Genomic DNA, 17,129 nt, shown 5'->3' with positions numbered 1-17,129 from the left:
TAAAGTTGGTAGGAAGAAATGAAATTTGAGGTGCAGAATGAGAGTTTGTTTTGAGTAAGAGAGAATGAAGGAAGAAAGGAAGTGTGATTTGAAACGTACCTGGCTATGATTTGTTGCTGCTGATTTTGATTCGAAGATGAAGTTGAACATGTTTTTTACTAAATTTATATTAATTAAACATTTAACAAAAAAAAATATAGCTATTATGATATGTATCAAATATATAGAACATATAGTTTGAAGAAAAAAAATCTTCAATTTATACAAATATTACATTTTCATGTAAAACGTAAAACCTCATAGCAGGGTTTTCAAATCTAACTGTGTTATTATTGAGTAACAACTTGCTAAATGGTACAATTCCTTCTTGGTGTTTCTCTTTGCCATCGCTGGTGGAATTATTTCTATCGAATAATCAGTTCACGGGCCATATACCTGCAATCTCCTCATATTCCTTGCAGTATCTATCTTTGAGTGACAACAAGATACAGGGCAATATTTCAGAATCAATTTTCAACAACCTTGTCAACCTTACTTATTTAACTCTGTCATCGAACAACTTCAGTGGTTCTGTCAATTTTTCACTTTTCTCCAAGATCCAAAATCTTGAAAGACTTTACCTTTCAAATTTAAGTCAATTATCACTAAACTTTGAATCAAGTGTCAATTATAGTTTTTCCCGCTTAAAGGCGTTGGACTTGTCTTCTATGGGTTTAACCGAATTTCCAAAATTAAGAAAAGTCCCAGTTTTGGAATCTCTCATTTTGTCCAACAACAAATTGAATGGGAAAGTTCCCAATTGGTTGCATGAAATAGATTCTTTACATGCTGTAAACCTAGCCCAAAACTCTTTGACAACACCAGTGGACCAATTCTCTAGGAACTACCAACTCAGATATCTTGATCTAAGTTACAACTTACTCACTGCTGGCATCTCTTCATCAATTTGCAATGCAAGTTCACTTCAGGCTCTCGTGTTGTCCAACAACAAGTTGACAGGCACCATTCCACAATGCCTTGCGAGTTCATCGTTCCTTTCCATTTTGAGTCTAGAAATGAACAGACTTAATGGAACTTTGCCAAATACCTTTTCAAAGAACAGTCTCACGACTCTCAATCTCAATGACAACCGATTAGAAGGTCCTTTGCCAGAATCTTTGTCCAACTGCATGCAACTGGAGCTTTTAAATCTTGGCAACAATCAAATAGAAGATACATTTCCCCACTGGCTTCGAACTCTACCGTATTTGAAAGTGTTGGTTTTGCGGGCTAATAAGTTGCATGGTCCCATTGCCATTTTCAAGACCAAGCATGGATTTCCTAGTTTGAATATTTTTGATATCTCATCCAACAACTTCAGCGGTCCAATTCCAAAAGACTACATGCAAAGTTTTGAATCCATGAAGAATATTGTTCAAGATAAGGTGGTTGGCAATCCACAACATTATTATTCACCTACGACTGTAACACTAAAAGGCAGGAGTGTGCAATTCAAAAATATTCTAACAAACTTTGTGATCATTAATTTATCAGGAAACAAATTTGAAGGAGAGATTCCAAACGTAATTGGAGAGCTTCAAGCATTCATTGGACTGAACCTCTCCCACAATAGACTCAGTGGTCCTATTCCCCAATCCATGAAAAATTTGATAAAATTGGAGTCATTGGATCTCTCTTCAAATATGCTCAGTGGTAGGATTCCAACAGAATTGGTGAATATGAAGTTTCTTGAAGTGTTGAATCTTTCCTATAATAATATTGTGGGAGAAATACCTCAAAGAAACCAGGCCGATTCTTTTTTGAATGATTCCTATATGGGAAACTTGGGCTTATGTGGAGTTCCATTGTCAGTGAAATGTAGGGAAAAGCATGATGATCAACCTTCTCCACCTTCACAAACATTGTGGAGAGAAGACAAATTTGGATTTAGTTGGGAAGCAGTGGATATAGGATATGGGTGTGGAATGGTATTGGGAGTGGTGATGGTAAACTTTGTATTTCTTATTGGAAAGCCTGCCTTACTTGTGAGAATGTTTGGTGGTTAAGTTAGTTATATGCTTAAAAGGAACACTATGTTGAGTTGAGGACTCATGAAAAAGAATAAATCAGCCATGCAAGTATGATACTTTATATGTTGTTTTCTTTTTCTTTAATTGTGGTGAATTTGTAAGAGTGTTTCAATGTTTATAAATCTAGGAAGTTTGTGTTCTCTTTAAAATTTAAAATTAAATTATCTTTTATAATAATCTTTCATTTATTTGCTAATTGCATGTGTATCAGAACATCTACAGTTAAATTGATTATTTTTGTTTTAAAGCAGTATTTGTTTTGTTTGAAGGATTGTCATTCCTATTATAATTTTGAATAATTTTCTATAAAATTCTAGCCTATCTCCAAATATGATAAATTTATTTAAAATTGGTTTTATAAAAATTCGTTCAAAATATAAAATCTTAAATATATAGTCTTTTACAAAAATTATATTATATAACTCAGAATATTATGGTCTTCAACCTCGCAATTATTTTTTGCTAACACATATGAACACAATTATTGAACAAAAAAATGTGCATTGTTGTAATGCTTCAAAATTGGTATAAATGTTCAAGACATTTCTAAGTTCTATAAATTTACATCCCCATTGTAAGATTGAAATTTTCAAACACTTCACAAAAAAATTTCCAGAGCATCTTCTAATTTACTTACAGTGACATGTGATCTGAAATAGTAAAACATCTCACTATATCTGAAAAGGAGCATGAAAAAGATTAGACCAAGAGTTGTCTAATTATAAATAGTATCCTTCTGTGTGACAGTAGAGAAGAACCTGTTTACTAGCTTCTTAGTCTCCTAACCAAAATTAAACTAATTCTTGATATATAATTTAAGAACATAAAATGCTAAAATAAACTGATGACGACTTTGAGAGTTTAATGATAACAGTTACGCTCCACATCTTCCACTTGTGCTGCGTGGTATTATGTGCAAATTTCCTGGAGGACTGAAAAGTGGCATTGTTGGGAGAAACAGGAAGTGGTAAATCCACTCTCATACAAAAGCTTTTCCAAATTGTTGAACCTGCTGCCGGGCAAAATTTGATTGACAACATCAACATCTCTTCAATTGGACTTCATGATTTGAGGTCTAGACTAAACATTATTCCTCAGGATCCAACAAGGTTTGAAGGAACAGTAAGAAATAATTTGGACCCCTGGAAGATAACACTGATGATCAAATTTGGGAGGTGGGTTGGTATAAAATATTATACTTGTTGTAATCGTTCTTCACAATTTGTATTGCGTTCACTCGTTAACATTCTTTTTAAATAGGCCTTGGATAAATGTCAACTTGGAGATGAAGTTAGAAGGAAAGAAGGAAAGCTCGACTCCAAAGGTTTGTCTTTCAAACCTTGTTGAACTTAACCGTCTACTAAATCTAATCTTGATTTTATTGCTAATGTTGAAGTTGATGTTGCAGTTAGTGAGAATGGTGAGAATTGGAGTATGGGTCAGAGACAGTTGGTCTGCCTTGGCAGGGTTCTGCTTAAGAAAAGCAAGGTTTTGGTTCTTGATGAAGCCACTGCATCAGTTGATACAGCTACGGATAATTTGATTCAGCAAATTCTTAGGCAACATTTCACTGACTCCACAGTTATTACCATTGCACACCGGATAACTTCAGTTCTTGACAGTGATATGGTTCTGCTTCTTAGTCAAGGTTAGGAAACCCTCTCATTCTTCACATACCATTCATATTCTTTGCATCTTCATCTTTCATTTTCTGATTTGGCTAGACATTGGTGCGGGACTTATTAAGGAGTATCACACCCAAACAAAATTGCTAGAGAATAAGTCATCATCTTTTGCTCAACTTGTTGCTGAGTACACCCTGAGGTCCAAATCCAGTTTGTAGAAATCCGACGATCACTGATTGAAACTGAAACAATGGAAAGGTTTATAGATAATGATGAAAATCTGGAGGATTACATGAATTGTGATTTCTTTATGGAAAATGCACCTTACTGATACTTCCACCAACAAATAGCATGATGCATGTCAAGTTACAAACGGATTCTAAATGCATCATATAAATTGATATTGGTAATGTTATAATAAGCTTTTATGTTACATCCTTTTGCTGAAATCAGATCTGGAATCTGTATACACAACCATAAGATGTTTTGATCTGGAATCATTTTAATACATAAATAGGAAAGTTTTTTAGGCAAGCAGTTTCTATCCAAATCTACCGTGCAACAGCATTGTGATGACTGAATATTGAATTGGATGTATTATTCTTTATTACGTTTTTCACATTCTTTGGTTTTCTTGATATCTACTAAATCTACCCTTAAACTTGTGCCACACCCATTATGTTATTTTGATCCATATTTTTGGCATTTTGTAATAGGGAAGTGTGATAGCGCCAACATTGAGCCATTTTGTAATGATGGGAAGAACCAAAGTATTTCAGTTCTAATTGTATCTGCATGCATAGATCATTAAGAATTAAGAAAAAGTAATATCAGCTGTTAAGTGGTATTAAAAACAACTCATCTGTAGGATAAATACAAAACATAAGTTTTAAGATGGAAAATCAAAAGAAAAACTCCCAGTTTTTAGGGCGTATTGTACATAATTGTCTATTTATCCAAAAACAAAATTGTTGTATTTGTCAGTTTCTATATATTTAAAAAAAGATAGAAAATAACAGAGGAAACGAGTTTTTAGATGAGTAGAAAGAAAGAAGTGTTTGTTTAACTTAATAATTGAAGAAATAAAAACTCTAAATTTCTGTGATGAATAAAATCAGAGCATAACTGTGTCGACTCTGACCCGCAATGACTTACAAGTCAATGTAAGTTGCAGTACTAGGAACGATCCATAAAGGTTAGGCTAGAAATTTGATACTATTTGTTTGACATATTGGTCCAGCCAACTGTCCTACCATTAAAACGAATATGATGTGAAATGAAATAGGAACCCAAGTCATGCATGCTTTAATCACGACAATGACTTCTAACCAGTTCAACAGAAGGGTTTGAAGTTTCTTTCTATGACAAACTAGGAGTCTAGGACCACAATCAAAGCTTAATTTCACCCACCAAAACCTTGTCTCCACTTTTAATTTGGCTATAAATATTCATCTTTAATTCCTTATCCTTCCATCTATATCTCCTTAATACTAAGTCTGTGTGACCACTCTAGACTGCACACAAGTTAAAATGAAATCATCCATGGGAATGGAGTGGTTGTTTCCTCTGTGTTGCCTTTTTCTGCTCTTTCATTTTTCATTCTCCCATTCCTTGTGTCACCCCCATGACAACCTTGCATTGCTTCACTTCAAGGCCTCCTTAACTCTTAATAATACTATGTATACCTATTATTTTCGTTATGATGATGATGATGATTATTGCCATCAGGTTTATCCAACCATAGCAACATGGGAAAATGGAACAGATTGCTGCTCTTGGTATGGAGTCAAATGTGACCCCATTTCTGGTCATGTGACTGCCATCGACCTTACATGTGGTGGGCTTAAGGGTAAAATCAATGCAAACAGTACTCTTTTCAGTCTTTCTCATATGCAATCATTCAATCTTGCTTTCAATGACTTCTCCAACTCTCAGATTCCATCTCCAATAGGTCAGTTTGTGAACCTCACACACCTCAACTTGTCTCGTTCAAACTTTGAAGGTGAAATTCCACCTCAAATATCACATCTTTCCAAATTACAATCACTTGATCTCTCTCTCTCTTCCTTCCTGTATGATAAGTTTCAGTTAAAGTGGAAAGAAGGCACATGGAAGAGGATGCTCCAAAATGCAACCGAATTAAGGGTGCTAGTTTTGAATCATACAGATTTGTCATCAACTTCAATGAGGTCACTCAATTTGTCTTCCTCTCTGATCACTCTAAGTCTTAGAGGAACTGGGTTGAAGGGAAATTTGACAGATGGCATTCTTTGTTTGCCAAATCTACAACACCTATATCTATCAGGTAATTTTGACCTTAATGCCCAACTTCCTAGCTTGAGTTGTAGTTCAGCTTCTCTCAACGTCTTACAAATCTCAACTTGTGAATTCCAAGGGCCAATCCCTCGTTTTTTCTCTAACCTTACAAGTCTTACTTTATTGGACCTCTCATACAATTACTTCAACGGTTCAATTCCTTCCTCACTCTTAACCCTTCCACTTCTAAATGTTCTGCTTCTCCATAATAATCATCTCAGTGGTCAAATACCAAATGTATTTCATCAGTCAAACAGATTTGAAGAATTGGATTTAAGTGAGAACAATATCCAAGGTGAGCTGCCATCAACACTTTCAAATCTTCAACACCTCATTTTCTTGGATATATCACGTAACAAATTAGAGGGACCTCTGCCCAACAAAATAGCAGGGTTTTCAAATCTAGCTTCTTTATCCTTGACTCACAACTTTCTAAATGGTACAATTCCTTCTTGGTGTTTCTCTTTGCCATCGTTGATGTATTTATATCTATCGAATAATCAGTTCACGGGCCATATACCTGCAATCTCCTCATATTCCTTGCAGCGTCTATCTTTGGGTGACAACAAGCTACAGGGCAATATTTCAGAATCATTTTTCAACCTTGTCAAGCTTACTTACTTATCTCTGTCATCGAACAACTTCAGTGGTTCTGTCAATTTTTCACTTTTCTCCAAGTTCCAAAATATTGAAAGACTTTACCTTTCAAATTTAGGTAAATTATCACTAAACTTTGAATCAAGTGTCAATTATAGTTTCTCCCGCTTAGAGGAGTTGGACTTGTCTTCTTTGGGTTTAGCCGAATTTCCAAAATTATCAAGAAAAGTCCCAGTTTTACAATTTCTCATTTTGTCCAACAACAAATTGAATGGAAAAGTTCCCAATTGGTTGCATGAAATAGATTCTTTACTGGCTGTAAACCTAGCCCAAAACTTTTTGACAACACCAGTGGACCAATTCTCTAGGAACTACCAACTCGTGTATCTTGATCTAAGTTACAACTTACTCACTGGTGGTATCTCTTCATCATTTTGCAATGCAAGTTCACTTCAGATTCTCGATTTGTCCAACAACAAGTTGACAGGCACAATTCCACAATGCCTTGCAAGTTCATTCCTTTCCATTTTGAATCTAGAAACGAACAGACTTAATGGAACTTTGCCAAATACCTTTTCAAAGAACAGTGTCATGACGAGTCTGAATCTCAATGACAACCGATTAGAAGGTCTTTTGCCAGAATCTTTGTCCAACTGCATGCAACTGTGGCTTTTAAATCTTGGCAACAATCAAATAGAAGATACATTTCCCCACTGGCTTCGAACTATACCATATTTAAAAGTGTTGGTTTTGCGGACTAATAAGTTGCACGGTCCCATTGCTTTATTCAAGACCAAGCATGGATTTCCCAGTTTGAAAATTTTTGATATCTCATCCAACAACTTCAGCGGCCCAATTCCAGAAGACTTCATACAAAGTTTTGAATCCATGAAGAATATTGTTCAAGATGCGGTGGTTGGCAATCCACAGCAATACATGGAATGGCTATCTCTTCTTGAATTATATTATTCACCTACGACTGTAACAATAAAAGGCACGAGTGTGCTATTCAAAAGAATTCCAACAAACTTTGTGATCATTGATTTATCAAGAAACAAATTTGAAGGAGAGATTCCAAATGCAATTGGTCAGCTTCAAGCACTCCATGGACTCAACCTCTCCCACAATAGACTCATTGGTCCTATTCCCCAATCCATGGGAAATTTGATAAAATTGGAGTCATTGGATCTCTCTTCAAATATGCTCAATGGTAAGATTCCTACAGAATTGGTGAACATGAAGTTTCTTGAAGTGCTGAATCTTTCCTATAATAATCTTGTGGGAGAAATACCTCAAGGAAAGCAGTTTGGTACTTTTACGAATGATTCCTATGAGGGAAACTTGGACTTATGTGGAGTTCCATTGTCAGTGAAATGTGGGGAGGAGCATGATCAACATTCTTCAGAAACATTGTGGAGAGAAGAGAAATTTGGATTTGGTTGGGAAGCAGTGGTTATAGGATATGGGTGTGGAATGGTATTTGGAGTGGTGATGGGAAGCTTTGTATTTCTCATTGGAAAGCCTGAATTTCTTGTGAGAATGTTTGGTGGTTAAGTTAGTTATATGCTGAAAAGGAAGAGTGTGTTGAGTTGAGGACTCATGAAAGAATAAATAAACTAAATGTGATACTTTATATGTTGTTTTCTTTTCTTTAATTTGTAAGACTGTTTAAGGTTTATAAATGTAGCAAGTTTGTGTTCTCTTTAAAATTTAAAACTAAATTATATATCCTTTATGATAATCTTTCATTCATTTACTAATTGCATGATAAAATTGTTTTATTTTGATTATAAATAATATTTCTTTTGTTTAAAGGATTGTCATTCCTATTATAATTTTGAATAATTTTCTATAAAATTCTAGTCTATCTCCAAATATGATAAATTTATAAAGTCGTTTCAAAGATATTTAAAATTCGTATTATAAAAATTCGTTCGAAATATAAAATCTTAAATGTATAGTCTTTTACAAAAATTATATTATGTAAGTCATAATATTATTGGTTATTTTTAATTAATAATAAAAATTTGATGAGTTAAAATATGGATGACAACAACGTGAAGAAAAAAGGGATAAATTTATTTTGATTCTTTAACTCGAAGTATGTGTGAATGGCTCAGGAAAAATTAACCCGCATAATTCTTCAAAATAGCTATAAATGTTGAAGACATTTCTAAGTTCTACAAATTTACAACCCAATAGTTAGATTGAAATTTTCAAACACTTGACAAAAAAATTTACTGTGCATGGAGTGAAGGTCTCTATCATCCATTCTTAAAACTCCTGCTTTTCACACATGGAAAGGCCATTGTCACCAAGCTCCATTCTTTTTCCTGGAAAACTCCACCCTTTTGTCTCTTCTGCTATTTCTCTCTTCCATTTCTCACTCTTCCTTTTTTACTTCACCTTTCTGCACACCATTTCCTACTCTTTCACACCATCCAAGAATACAGCAAACTTGGTTTGAAACTGAAACAAAGAAAAAGTTTATAGATAATGATGAAAATCTGGAGGATTACATGAATTGTAATTTGTTTATGGAAAATGTGCCTTACTAGTACTTCCACCAATATATAGCATGATGCATATCAAGTTACAAACGGATTCTAAATGCATCATATAAATTGATATTGGTAATGGTATAGTAAGCTTTTATGTTACATCATTTTGCTGAAATCAGATCCGGAATCCGTATAAACAACCATAACATGTTTTGATGATTGGATCAAGAATCATTTTAATACATAAATAGGAAAGTTTTTAGACAAGCAGTTTCAATCCAAATCTACCTAATGACTGTATATTGAATTGGATGTATTATCCTTTATTACGTTTTTCATTTTCTTTAAACTTGTGCCACACCCATTATGTTATTTTGTAATAGGGAAGTGTGATAGCGCCAACATTGTGCCATTGTAATATAGGAATAATGATGGGAAGAACGTTGGAGGCGTTATAGAAAAAATGGGAAAATTAATTTCAGACTTCACTTCGCCACAAAAACAGAATGGGCATTTAGGAATAAAACATTTTCAGTTCTAATTCTAATCATTTTGAATAATTTTCTAAAAAATTATAGTCTATTTTCAAATATGATAAATTTATGAAGTTGTTTCAAATATTCAAAATTCTTATTATAAAAATTCGTTTGAAATATAAAATCTTTAATGTATAGGCTTTTACAAAAAGTTATATTATATTACTCATAATATTATTGGTTATGTTTAACTAAAAATCAAAATTTGATGGCTAGGAGTATAGATGAGAATGTGAATCAGAGCATAGCTGTGTCGTCTCTGCCCCGCAATGACATCAAGTCAATGATCCACCGACAACGACTTCTGATCCGTTCAACAATGTTTGAAATTTCTTTCTATGACAAACTTTTAATTTGGCTATAAATATTCATCTTTAATTCCTTATCCTTCCATCTATATCTCCTTTATACTAACTCTCTGTGTTATTATGTTGCCTTTTTCTGTTGCCTTTATACTAATTCATCTCTGTTGCCTTTTTCTGCTCTTTCATTTTTCATTCTCCCATTCCTTCTGTCACCCCCATGACAACCTTGCACTGCTTCACTTCAAAGCCTCCTTAACTATTCATACTTATTGCTAATGTTGATGTTGATGTTGCAGTTAGTGAGAATGGTGAGAATTGGAGTAATTATCAACCTATTTAACATCATGTTTTAATTACACTATCATATTTCAGCATCATCACTTTATTTCTTGATGTAGAAAGTACAATATTTTTTAGAATTTGTTATTTCGACACTAACCCGCCTAAACACGGAAAATTCAACACAATGATTGCATCGCAAAAACACATATGAACACAACCATTGAACAAGAAATGTGCATTGTTGTAATGCTTAAAAATTGCTATAAATGTTCAAGACATTTCCAAGTTCTATAAATTTACATCCCCATTGTAAGATTGAATTTTTTTTTCATATTTCCAGAGCATCCTTCTAATTTACTCACAGTGACATGTGATCTCAAATAGTAAAACATCTCACTGTATCTGAAAAGGAGCATGAAAAAGATTTAGACCAAGAGTTGTCTAATTATAAATAGTATCCTTCTGTGTGACAGCACAGAGGAACCTGTTTACTACCTTCTTAGTGTCCTAACCAAAATATAACTAATTCTTGATATATAATTTAAGAACATATACCTTGTTTAGTGTCCTAACCAAATGTAGGGGCCAAAAAACTCATGCTGATTATTGGTGTGAGTGAGTGTTCTCCTTTGATGGGTCTAAATCAGCACAACTTCCCTTTGTTTGCGAGAAGAATGAGGAAGGATCAACTGAAGACATTTCCTGCATCTCCAGGGAACCCTATAACCAACCAATTTATCATAAATACCTAAAGAATTTACTTTTATAGCAATATTAATTAAATTAAATATTATTTTAAACACTAAAATAATCTCAGCGAAACTCAAAACAGATATAGAAAACATTAAAACAAAGTTGTGAATTTTGCTTTTCTTGAGAATCTCAACACTTGAATTATTATTAATAATTTTGGTTATACTTTTAATAAGACTTTTAAAAAAGTAGTTATATATTTTATATATGGGAATTTTTGAAGGATGACAACATTATAACAATAGCATAATTTTTGTCATGTTAGGGTAGTTTTATGCTTTCTTTTAAGTTGTAATTTCATGAAAGTCTACCATGAAGGTAAATTTGGAAGTTGGTATCCATCACGATTTATTGTAATAATACCAAAATTAGCTTGTAATTAACTATTGTATTTATATTTATGTACAATTTATGTGTTAGGGAAACATAACTTTGAACCCTATTTGTGGAATACATAATGGGGGAAAAGTACTCAATAAAAAAGTTGAATGAAAGTTATGAATTAAAATTCAAATGAAATTTGAAGTTCCATATTACAAGAAGGGCATGATTTATTTATGGAATGACATGCCACAAGGAGGTCTTCCTCTCTGCAGTCTCAGTCTTCTTTGCTCGTTATGAGTTGTAGATTGGGAGGTGGTGGAGGTGCATCATCGTTGTCATCCATCCTTTTATCATTTCCCATCCATACCTTTTGAGGGCATTGTCAAATGATATTAATGCCTGGATGAAGACAGATGAAGTGTAGATAGAGGGGTGAATGTGAAAGTTTCGAACATATTTCGTTGAGCAGAAAAAGCATCTGATTGGTGGAAAGACATAGGGTGATGATAGTCCATGAAGGTGGTGGTTGGTGGTTGTGAAAAACCAGAGTGACTTTATTGACCAAATGATGGTGATGAAATTGTTGAGCATGAAAAGAAGAGCCAACATGTTGATACAGAGATTAGAGGTGGGGTTGGTAACTCTTCTATGGCATGTCATACTGTGAATAAACAATGGAAATTGTCAGACAAGTAAAAGTACATGACCAAATGGGTTGGTTAGTATTTAAGCTTACATCTTCATCCGAAGTTTGTTGTGGCAGTGATATGTAGCGAATGGTATGGTTAATATACCATTGCATATACGTGGTGGTGTCACGCAAATGGCCATTACCATTAAATTGAACACCTTGAATGAGTCGATTATGTCGATCATTCCATAGCACTATCCATCTTTCATGGTATTGTGGCCAATATCTCTCTGTGCGGCCCCTCATATCCTCTTTATGAAGTTGATCCAGGTTTGGCGGATCCGTGGGAATGGTTTGTCGAAAGCCAAATTGTCGCATGACCCGATCAGCCTGGTGAAATTCAACTGTTGTAAAACAAATCAACGGAACAACAGCTCGACAAACAGAAGACACCTCACCAATGATCAATGCAGCAATATCATCCTTGGTGTATGGACACCAGATGAACTGCAATACCATATTTCATTAGAATAAGTCAATGGCAACAATGGATAATATGAGGATTGAAAATTGAATATAAAAGATAACCTGTTTCGACTGTAACTGGTCCAACATTGACCTTATTAAAGACACTGAACTTGTAGGTTGGTGCTGCCTCTGGGAGAGTGCACGTGACCACCTGTAATAAGCATTTTGAAGTTTGAGGGTTTAACAAACAAGTTACAAATGTAGGCGTATTAACGAGTTTTGTGGAAAGTAAATGGGTTATAATGTTTATACCTTTTTGCAAGTGGATAACCAAGTCCAGCAGCAATGTCTTCTGCACTTAGGGGTGGCAAAGAAGGTGAGATGCACTTAATGCGTTCCCTTGCCCAACACTGAAGGAGCAGCATACAACCACCAATATTGTCCTGGTTGAAGTTAATACCGTGATCTAATGCACGATATAAACAGGCAAGAACAGCTGAACCCCAACTATAACTGGAGACGTTATTCAAATCATCCAATAATAACAAATACATCAAATGCACCCGAGACCCTGATGTATCCGGCATAAGTAAACTCCCAATGAGGGTAAGAATATGTGCCCGTGCATAGTGAGCAACGACATTTTCAGATGCATCATCAGGAAGTTGATGGAAGTTGTTGTTTAGCCATGACAATCTTATTGTATTTCCTATGACAACATTTCCAGGGGGTATGATCCCCAACAAGTGTCTGCACATAGACACCCAATCCCCATTGGTGAAGCCTGTAACAGGTTCTCCATCAATCGGAAGACCCAATAGTACAGAGACATCTTCTAACGTCACAGTGGTTTCTCCGTGTGGAAGATGAAATGTGTGTGTCTCAGTTCTCCACCTCTCCACTAAAGCCATCACCAGGTGATGGTTGATGTCTATATTGGAAAAGGTGAGCAGGTGTCCGAATCCAACGCCATCCATCATGGCTTTAACACGAGGATGGACTAAATCTGCATGGTTCATAATCCATATTGCATGGCGTCGTGGACGAAGTAATCTTTCGTTCCCTTCCCAAACTCTCTTAGTCACATGTTTGGAGACGTAAAAGAGACATGTCTGAAGGGAGTCTTTGATGACCAGCCATTGGAATGGATAAACTACAAGTCACACAAATTAATACAAAAATAAATTACATAATATCTGCATTATAAATGAGCTGCATTCCGACCCAAACATGCAAAGAAAAGAATCCGAAAGACTAACTACAAATTGCATCCGTAATGAAATGGATGAGGCAGTTCCTGATAAGCTGAAAAAATGTTCATATTGTCGAAACAAAGGACACAACAGGGGAAAAACACAAATATTGGTCTTATAATTTAAAAAGAAACATTTCATGATAACATTCAATCAAAACATGCTGCATCAAACAAATTTCTTAAATAATAGACAGAGAGAGAATTTGAGGACCTACCTAGATTGGCGTGAGAGAGATGGTGAGGAAACCCAGGGAGTGCCCAGTGTGTGAGTTGCCAATGGCGCTAAACATGGAAGAATAATTAATACATATCATAATGAAAATAAAAGTAAAGAAATTATTAATTAACATCTCTTCTTTAGACACAAAATATCCACAAGTAATGAAATTGTGTTTTAAATTGATTATTCTAAACTGGTGAATTGAAATCATTATATATAAGTGGCAACTATCACATTAAACATAATAAGGTTTTCCTATCTGAGAAAAATAGCTTAACAGAGGAAGAATATACAATTAATATTACCTACATCTTCAAACACTAATAGAATAAGATGAGAAACAATTAAACAAATCCTAATAGAGGAAAAAGAAGTGAAATAGAGGAAGATATAGGATAATGGAATAATTTTTTACTAAAATACATGTTGGTCAGAGATATACTAAACTTATATCCTTGAAACAAAGTCTCAAATCTGAGCTTTGAAGATGAAAACAATAAAAGATAAAAATTTGATTAGGTGAGAAAACTCTAGTTAGTATAATTAGTCAGATTTTCCAATAAATAACAGTCATCGACCAAAGTCATATTTCATGCCAGTGTCATAATTATTCAGAAAGATACAAAGTGTGAGTACCATAGCTAGATATACAATTCCAACAAACTGATAATTTTAAACTAAGAACTAATATAAAATTCCACATATGATATTGGTTGGAGAACTTACTTCTCTTTACAGGGAGATTATCTATTTCAAAAAAATCAGCAGAGGATGTACATGTGGAAGTAGAAGGCTGAATATCAGAAGCACGTTTTCTTTTCATCATTTCAACCCTTTTTAGATGTTCATTTTCTGCAATTATTTGAGAATTAACTTTCTCTCCATGCAATCCTTGTGATGGACACCTAGCATCATCATCATTGTCGTCGTCATCATCATCACATAGGTCCCCAATCTCCTTTTCCAATTTGAATTTTACCCCTGCAGGTACAAAAAAGTTGTGTTAAAATTTAACATTATATACTTCAGACGAAAGCTAGGAGAATAATAGTAGATTCCGTAATACAATTAACAATTTGGTTGTTGTCTCGGCATTTCTTGAAAAATCCAGCCTCGGGCTCTTCAAGTAATTAACATTAACAACGTATCCTTTTATCAAATTCAGAGCAGATACATCTAATCTTGATTGTATGGAAAAAACAATATGAGTTCCCCTTGCCTGCTTCTGTTTGCTCCTTCCTGAGTTCTTATTGAAAGAAAATATTATCATAAGAAGGAAAGAAAACACAAAAGAGATGATTTACAGTTACCTACGCGAACAAAATATAAAAGAACATAAAGCAGAAGAAAACCTCAACATTACAGCTTAAAATTAAATCTTATTATACGTGACCATGACTCTACCAAGTTACCAATCAAACCATGAGTTGAACATCTAAGGAAGACAACAGGAACAATGCTGTGACGTTAAATAAACCTTAGGCAACATTGCACTGTAGACACCATAGGCTGGAAACAGGGGTAATTTGGCACTATATAGCTCCATCTGTGTGGGGGTCCAAGCAATGTCTGATCTACCATGTGGATCCTTTGTAGGCTGCCATACCTTGCATTTGCAAGTAGACACCTTAGCCTACTCTTCAAAAGTTATAAATTCACTGTGTAAACTTGGGCCATCAAACCTCAAACTTGTGCTGAACTTAATTATGACATCGTTACTTCAACAACAAGATTGGATGATGTGAGGACTGTGTGTTCCTAAATTGTGAATACTAATAGTTCCAAACTATGATGAGTTTTTCACTAGTTTAATGTAAAATGATTCAGTCATCAATTAATCCACAGTTTGAGCAAGAATTGCTTGCTTCACCACACCAATTCAATTAGTTTACTAAAACATGGTTCTCGACAATAGCCATTTCCTTCTCTTAATAAGTCGTCACGGTTCAAGATACCAAGAAATATGACCAAAGTGTATTACTCCATTCAGTTTGATACAATCCAATATTTTTAGAGGAAATTATATAAATGTAAATCTGTATGATAGTTGCAGTACTAGGAACGATCCATAAAGGTTAGGCTAGAAATTTGATACTATTTGTTTGACATATTGGTCCAGCCAACTGTCCTACCATTAAAACGAATATGATGTGAAATGAAATAGGAACCCAAGTCATGCATGCTTTAATCACGACAATGACTTCTAACCAGTTCAACAGAAGGGTTTGAAGTTTCTTTCTATGACAAACTAGGAGTCTAGGACCACAATCAAAGCTTAATTTCACCCACCAAAACCTTGTCTCCACTTTTAATTTGGCTATAAATATTCATCTTTAATTCCTTATCCTTCCATCTATATCTCCTTAATACTAAGTCTGTGTGACCACTCTAGACTGCACACAAGTTAAAATGAAATCATCCATGGGAATGGAGTGGTTGTTTCCTCTGTGTTGCCTTTTTCTGCTCTTTCATTTTTCATTCTCCCATTCCTTCTGTCACCCCCATGACAACCTTGCACTGCTTCACTTCAAGGCCTCCTTAACTATTAATAATACTATGTATACTGATTATATTTATTATTATAATAATTATTATTATTATCATTATTGCGATCAGGTTTATCCAAACATAGCAACATGGGAAAATGGAACAGATTGCTGCTTTTGGTCTGGAGTCACATGTCACCCCATTTCTGGTCATGTCATGATCACTGCCATCGACCTTCCATGTGGTGGGCTTAAGGGGAAAATCAATGCAAACAGTACCCTTTTCACTCTTTCTCATATGCAATCACTCAATCTTGCTTTCAATGACTTCTCCAACTCTCACATTCCATCTCCGATAGGTGAGTTTGTGAACCTCACACACCTCAACTTGTCTTCTTCAAACTTTGAAGGTGAAATTCCTCCTCAAATCACACATCTTTCCAAATTACAATCACACTACAAGAAAATCATTAAATAGAAACTAATTTTTATAAACCAAAATAATTAGTTACAATAGGAACTAAAATAGAGACCATTTTAGAAACTAAAAAAAAAAATGGTTTCTAAATTAGTTTCTATTATTTTCTATTATTGTTAAATAGTTTCTAAATTGGTATCTAATTAGCAACTAAGGTTTTAGATACCAATTATTTAGTTTCTAAATTTAGTCTCTAAAACCTTGGTTGCTAATTAGATACCAATTTAGAAACTATTTAACAATAATAGAAAATAATATAAACTAATTTAGAAACCAAATTTCT

General features: G+C 34.3%; 4 protein-coding genes and 1 pseudogene across 6 annotated transcripts; 4 read left to right on the top strand and 1 right to left on the bottom strand.

The window, feature by feature from the left end:
- The first annotated feature begins 18 nt into the window (after positions 1-18).
- LOC137827141 (receptor like protein 27) lies at positions 19-2,045 on the top strand. The gene is made up of 2 exons (XM_068633360.2): positions 19-43; positions 307-2,045. Exons 1-2 carry the CDS (start codon positions 19-21, stop codon positions 2,043-2,045), a joined length of 1,764 nt encoding a protein of 587 aa, XP_068489461.2.
- Positions 2,046-2,565: 520 nt separating this feature from the next.
- Positions 2,566-3,722, top strand: LOC150025703 (ABC transporter C family member 3-like; annotated as a pseudogene). The gene is made up of 4 exons (XR_016514944.1): positions 2,566-2,594; positions 2,944-3,244; positions 3,330-3,393; positions 3,478-3,722. The product of XR_016514944.1 is annotated as an ABC transporter C family member 3-like (transcript).
- A 1,449-nt stretch (positions 3,723-5,171) lies between these two features.
- Positions 5,172-8,316, top strand: LOC137827136 (receptor-like protein 6). The gene has a single exon (XM_090294636.1). It carries the CDS (start codon positions 5,225-5,227, stop codon positions 8,159-8,161), a length of 2,937 nt encoding a protein of 978 aa, XP_090150762.1. The 5' UTR covers positions 5,172-5,224; the 3' UTR covers positions 8,162-8,316.
- A 3,156-nt stretch (positions 8,317-11,472) lies between these two features.
- LOC137827139 (serine/threonine-protein phosphatase 7 long form homolog) lies at positions 11,473-15,952 on the bottom strand. 2 transcript variants are annotated; one of them, XM_090294637.1, is made up of 7 exons: positions 14,949-15,952; positions 14,609-14,863; positions 13,878-13,944; positions 12,720-13,560; positions 12,528-12,618; positions 12,045-12,446; positions 11,473-11,969 (listed from the first exon to the last, which is right to left on the bottom strand). In XM_090294637.1, exons 4-7 carry the CDS (start codon positions 13,424-13,426, stop codon positions 11,955-11,957), a joined length of 1,215 nt encoding a protein of 404 aa, XP_090150763.1. In that variant the 5' UTR covers positions 13,427-13,560; positions 13,878-13,944; positions 14,609-14,863; positions 14,949-15,952; the 3' UTR covers positions 11,473-11,954. The 2 variants fall into 2 exon arrangements, with proteins under 2 accessions (XP_090150763.1, XP_068489459.2); XM_068633358.2 differs by having other exon boundaries at positions 14,609-15,880.
- A 313-nt stretch (positions 15,953-16,265) lies between these two features.
- Positions 16,266-16,859, top strand: LOC150025702 (receptor-like protein Cf-9). Its single transcript, XM_090294638.1, has one exon. It carries the CDS (start codon positions 16,292-16,294, stop codon positions 16,844-16,846), a length of 555 nt encoding a protein of 184 aa, XP_090150764.1. The 5' UTR covers positions 16,266-16,291; the 3' UTR covers positions 16,847-16,859.
- Positions 16,860-17,129: the final 270 nt, after the last annotated feature.

The sequence above is a fragment of the Phaseolus vulgaris genome, chromosome 8 (assembly GCF_051622355.1).
Source record: "Phaseolus vulgaris cultivar YP4 chromosome 8, ASM5162235v1, whole genome shotgun sequence".
Taxonomy (NCBI): Eukaryota; Viridiplantae; Streptophyta; class Magnoliopsida; order Fabales; family Fabaceae; genus Phaseolus; species Phaseolus vulgaris.
Note: the sequence above shows the minus strand (reverse complement) of the source record. Positions and strands in the feature narration are given on the sequence as shown.

Excerpts from the sequence above, each read along its gene's own strand:
- LOC137827139 (XM_090294637.1), bottom strand. The coding sequence starts at position 13,426 with ATGAACCATGCAGATTTAGTCCATCCTCGTGTTAAAGCCATGATGGAT. Across the intron at positions 12,619-12,719 it reads GGTTATCCACTTGCAAAAAG|GTGGTCACGTGCACTCTCCC; the intron begins GTATAAACATTA and ends TGCTTATTACAG. Across the intron at positions 12,447-12,527 it reads ACCAGTTACAGTCGAAACAG|TTCATCTGGTGTCCATACAC; the intron begins GTTATCTTTTAT and ends ATGGTATTGCAG.
- LOC137827141 (XM_068633360.2), top strand. The coding sequence starts at position 19 with ATGAAATTTGAGGTGCAGAATGAGA. Across the intron at positions 44-306 it reads ATTTGAGGTGCAGAATGAGA|GGTTTTCAAATCTAACTGTG; the intron begins GTTTGTTTTGAG and ends ACCTCATAGCAG.
- LOC150025702 (XM_090294638.1), top strand. The coding sequence starts at position 16,292 with ATGAAATCATCCATGGGAATGGAGTGGTTGTTTCCTCTGTGTTGCCTT.
- LOC137827136 (XM_090294636.1), top strand. The coding sequence starts at position 5,225 with ATGAAATCATCCATGGGAATGGAGTGGTTGTTTCCTCTGTGTTGCCTT.